Consider the following 2218-nt stretch of genomic DNA (forward strand, 5'->3'; position numbering starts at 1 on the left):
GTTGATATCGGTACACATGCAACGACAGATCTCTATTCACATACACGACGACTAATCACAATCGACTCGTATGGAAATGATATAATCGAGAGCGAATGACAAATCATTGGCACTGGGACTCTTATTTTATCTTATCTGCCGTAACGCAACTTCCTTTTCATTGTACGGATTTATACCCTAGTCGCGCCTGAAGAAATTTTACTTCAAAAATATATCAGCAAAGACTTGTTTAAAATCCGTGGATAGATATCTACATATATATAAAAATAAGTCGGGTTTCCTTCCTGACGATTTAACTCCAGAACGCACGAACCGATTTCGACGATGTTGCATTCGTTGGAAGGTCTCGGGCTTCCGCTCCGCAAGATTTATCTGGGAAAATTAGTGGTACATGACATCGTGCCTTAATGCAAATTGCTGGAACTTCATGCACCGTAATTAAAAATTGAGTAATGACATTAGTGAGAATTTCAGAATTATGCAACGAGCGATTCTTGCCGCAAGAATAATGATGTACAACGCACTGAATTTCATTCATTCAATCAAAAAGTGCTGTCGATTTGGGACATACCAATGATTCCGACTGGTCTTCCGTCTGACTTCAAACGATTGCAATTTCCAGTTCGCCTTGCGTTCGCAATAACAAGTCGCAAGGCCAATCGCTTAGTGTTTGCGGGATAAATTTCAAATAGATTATTTAGAAAATCATTGTTTTTCACATGGGCAGTTATACGTTGCCTGTTCACGAGTTGGAAAACCATCCGCTTTGTTGTGTTAACGTCAGACCAAAAAACAAAAAATGTGGTTTAAAACAAGATTACTTCCATGAAACGGATAATTGACGGATACACTTTCATTTACTTAGAGAAGTTCAACTAAAAACACTTCATTTTTTAATCGAAATAATTTCATTACTGTTGTGTAATAAAATCAAATTTTTTCTTTTCAAATATAAAACAAACAAAACATTTCTTCATCTCTCTCACGAAACCATCTGGTGGCGAACGGAGTTCGTCGGGTTTGCTAGTCTTTGATAAATATTTAAATAAATGAATAATTATATAAATACAATAAGATAGTTTTCCAAGAGTTTCGCATGAGTCTTTTTCCCATGACAATAATAATAAGTCTCGATGGACGAATCACATATGTATGGAGAATCCTCTGATTCTCCATGTACTATGAGTGAACAACAAGTCAACAAGAGCAAAAGGCAAAAGGCAAAATGCGAATAGCGAAATGTGAAGATAATCAATACATTTCTAAAAGTAGTTCTAAAAGGAGTCGCTCTTCGGCTCTCCTATGTGTATGTGTATGTGTATGTGCATCGTGCGGGGTACCCCCCGGTCGGTATGTTAGTATATAGTATGTGCAATGTGTAGTGTATATGCATTTATCTCTTTTCCGTTGAACCAATCACGGTTACTTCTACATTCCAGGGTTCAACCCTTACGAAAAAGGATAATAGAAGGCGGAAACAAGGATGAAACTTAAAGCGGTGCATGGCATCGTGCCTTAACTGTGGGATCGTGCCTGAAGTGTGTGCCTGAAGTGTTTCACAAAAGCAATTATAATAATATTTCTTTTTTAAAAAATTCAATCAACATATCCATTTATTGATATGGAAGCAAGTATACAATCTGCTAAAATACAAAATTAAAAAAATATTTAAAATATTTTTGAAAACAATCTAACTTTTTAATATTTAAATATATTATATTGAAAGCACTATAAAAATGACAGCTACGACAAATCTATCTTTTTTCTCTTTTCTCTGTCTAACTATATCTATTTCTGCCTATCTCATTCTCTCTCTCATCTCTCTCTCTCTCTCTCCTATCTCATTCTCTCTTCTCTCTCTCTCTCTGTCTATCCTATTTTTCTCTTTGCCTATCTCATTCTCTCTCTCAGTCTAACTCCTTCTCTCTCTGCATAGCTATCTCTTTTTCTCTCTGTTTATCTATTTCCTTCACTCTATGCCTTTCCCTTCTTTCTTTCAAGCTATCCCTGTCTCTCCTTTACTCTACCCATCTATTTCTCTCTGTCTAGCTGTCTCTTTCTCTCTCTGTCTATCGCTTTATTTCACTTCTCTATCTTTCTTATCTCTGCCTTATTAACTTCCCGTAGGGTATCGAAAATGAAAATGAAAATCGAAAATGAAAATGTTTGCTTTGTCGACGTTTTGAAGGTTTCTGAACATTTTTAAAAGGCATACCTC

The 2218-nt window shown here is 36.0% G+C and overlaps 1 protein-coding gene across 1 annotated transcript in view; it reads right to left on the minus strand.

Annotated features, from left to right (window-relative positions):
- Positions 1 to 1393: 1393 nt before the first annotated feature.
- Positions 1394 to 2218, minus strand: part of LOC113367807 (activated Cdc42 kinase-like) — a 20488-nt gene continuing 19663 nt past the window's right edge. The window contains 1 exon segment of the mRNA XM_026609387.1: positions 1394 to 1448. Coding sequence (XP_026465172.1) covers positions 1394 to 1448 — 55 coding nt within the window.

The sequence above is a fragment of the Ctenocephalides felis genome, unplaced genomic scaffold, assembly GCF_003426905.1.
Source record: "Ctenocephalides felis isolate EL2017-DRISC unplaced genomic scaffold, ASM342690v1 CF-g0.4_SCAFFOLD_01170, whole genome shotgun sequence".
Lineage (NCBI taxonomy): Eukaryota > Metazoa > Arthropoda > Insecta > Siphonaptera > Pulicidae > Ctenocephalides > Ctenocephalides felis.